Below are 2,555 nucleotides of genomic sequence, written 5' to 3'. Positions count from 1 at the left end.
CCCCCGCGCGCGCACACACACACACACACACACACACACACACACACACACACACACAGAGCAGTAGCAGCTCAGCTATGCAAGCGGCACTACTGTGCATGCATGGCCTCTGCACGCGCAACACAGCAACACGGTGGGGCGCACCGATGAGCAGACAGCAGACGGCGCGACGCTCTTGAGCGCCGACACGCGGAGGGTACGCGGCTGGCGGGTGACAACAGCATCAAGAGAGATAGAGAGCCGTGGGGCCTTCGGGGATGAGGGCAGCCGGGCAGGGGTCGATGGATGCGTGCAGAAATCAGGGCGAGCTCGGAGGGGGAGGGTGGGCGGCGCCGGCCACAAGGGGCTTGCGGCGACTGAACCTTCGCAGCGGCGCCAGCGACTGGGTGGCAGCAGGCAGTTGCCAGATGATGTGCGTGGATCTGCAAACGGATCAGGGGAGTCAGGGGACTCAAAAGGGCTCGTGTGCAGGGAAACTCGAGGATGGGGCAAGCAAACGCTGATCCAACCGACGCAACTGTTGAAATCCGCCTGCGAGCTTCCCGCCGCCTTCCTGTCGCGAGGCCGGCCTCGGCGGCCAATCTGCCGTACGCAAGGTGGCAACCAACGGCGGCAGCGCGGCAGGGGCCTCGCAGGCGGATTTTGTCAGTTGCGTCGGTTGGATCAGCGTTTGCTTGCCCCATCCTCGAGTTTCCCTGCACACGAGCCCTTTGGAGTGCCCTGACTCCCCTGACCCGTTTGCAGATCCACGCACATCACCTGGCACCTGACCGCTGCCACCCAGTTGCTGGCGCCGCTGCCAAGGTTTAGTCGCCGCAAGCCCCTTGTGGCCGCGCTGCCGCCGTTGCCACCTCGCGTACAGCAGACTGGCCGCCGAGGGCAGCCTCGCGACAGGAAGCCGGCGGGAAGCTGCGCTGGAGCTTAGCGACGCATCTCCAACAGGCAAGGACGGACGGCCACCTGTCGATGCGCGCCCCAAAGAGATGTGCCAGCATGCCTGCTTGACGGTTGACTCGCAACCTCCCTGAGGTGGGCATGTGGGGCCTGCGCATCGCCTCTGATGCACTGCTGGGGGGGGGCGCATGGGTCATGCGCCTTGCCTTTGTCAATGGCTTTGGGCCGCGGGCCGCTTGTCGAGCCTGCGGCACCCTTGCCTATCGCACACGCGTCATGCCCTTGAATCGAGCAAAGGAGCACAATAGCAGCAGACTGCAGGGCTGCCCCGGACACGTGGCAAGGGGTGTGCTGCAGACGCACAGGCGGGAGGTTGGGAGGGGTTATGGCAGGCCGCCCCGTGCGCTCATGGCCCCCGCAGGAGCAGCTTGCGCCCCATCGGTGCCGCCGGAGGCAGTGCCTGCGCCTGTGCCTGCTGCTGCTGCTGCTTCTGCTGCTTCTGCTGCTTCTGCGGCTGCTGCTGCTGCCGCCCCCGCGGACCGGGCGCCGCCCCTCGCTGCATCCACCGCATCGCCTCCATCCGCGCCGCCTGCGCCGCTGCGCCATCAAAGGCTTTGTCCGACGGGTCGCAGGGCAGCGGCGCTGCAGAGACAGGTAACCCGGAGTCGTCGCCACTGCTACAGGCCGGGCAGAAAGCGGTCGGGGGCGCGCTGCACGCCAATGCGCATTTGACTGCTCGCGCTGCGCCGTGTACCGTATGGTAGCTAGAACGATGTTGATCTGATACCGATACTGTTCACAAATCAACACGACCAACTAGATTACGTATGGGACCGACGACGAGGATGAGGAGCGATCTGTTCCGGGAGTGCCTTAGGCGGCTTCAGGGGCTTCAGGTTGCCTCCCAGGGGAGACTTTCATCACTAGCGCCCAGCAGCGGCGGCTGGCTGGCCCCAGGTGCGGGCCCCTTTGGCGGCGGTGCATCGCAGGTGGCACCCCCTCGCACGGAGTATTGGGCACTCACTCACACTTGTACAACAATCCTGCTCAGGGTTCCGTGCGCGGTCAGAATCCGTAGCTTTGTATGGCAGCAGCGCCGACGAGGTGCACGAGCGGCGTCGCCGTCGCCGGTACCATCAGGCAGTTGCTGCCGCCGTCCCCGCCCCAACCGGTGCCGCTCTGCAACAGCCGCCGCTGCCACAGGCGCCCCGCGCGGCCGCCCCCAGCTCAGGGCGCGTGGTGCCGGAGGTGCCGGTTGCGGCCCAGGGCGTGCCTCAGCACGAGCAAGGGAGTGGCGCGGCAGGGCAGGCGGCGGGCGCGGACTGGCTGGGCCAGCTGCGGCAGCTGCTTGAGGAGGTGCGCGTCGGCTGGCAGCAGGGGGGAGGCGGCAGCGGCAGGCCGCCCGACCGGCCCTCGGCCGCTGCCGCTGGTGCCCCCGCTGCTGAGGCCGCGGCGGCAGGGTCGTCGGGAGCGTCGCCTGCAGCAACGGCGCGTGTGGCATGGGACGGCTTAGGACCCGGGGGCCCCTGGGCCCTTGAGTCCATGGTGACTTGCCAGCTGCCTCAATATTTGGCATACAGCCGCGCTGCCCGCCACGGCGTGCCCACCGCGCTCGACGCGGGCGCCACGCGCGCCGGCGCCGCCGCGCGGCGCGCGCGCGC

At 68.0% G+C, this 2,555-nt stretch overlaps 1 protein-coding gene across 1 annotated transcript; it reads right to left on the bottom strand.

The window, feature by feature from the left end:
- Positions 1–1,300: 1,300 nt before the first annotated feature.
- MNEG_9728 (hypothetical protein) lies at positions 1,301–1,571 on the bottom strand (the record flags this gene model as incomplete). The annotated part of the gene is made up of 1 exon (XM_014041798.1): positions 1,301–1,571. A coding segment is annotated over one exon (271 nt), but the record flags the coding sequence as incomplete, so codon positions are not given.
- Between the last annotated feature and the right edge of the window lie 984 nt (positions 1,572–2,555).

This window comes from Monoraphidium neglectum (genome assembly GCF_000611645.1).
Source record: "Monoraphidium neglectum strain SAG 48.87 unplaced genomic scaffold scaffold02042, whole genome shotgun sequence".
Classification (NCBI taxonomy): Eukaryota; Viridiplantae; Chlorophyta; class Chlorophyceae; order Sphaeropleales; family Selenastraceae; genus Monoraphidium; species Monoraphidium neglectum.
This window is presented reverse-complemented; position numbering and strand designations above follow the sequence as displayed.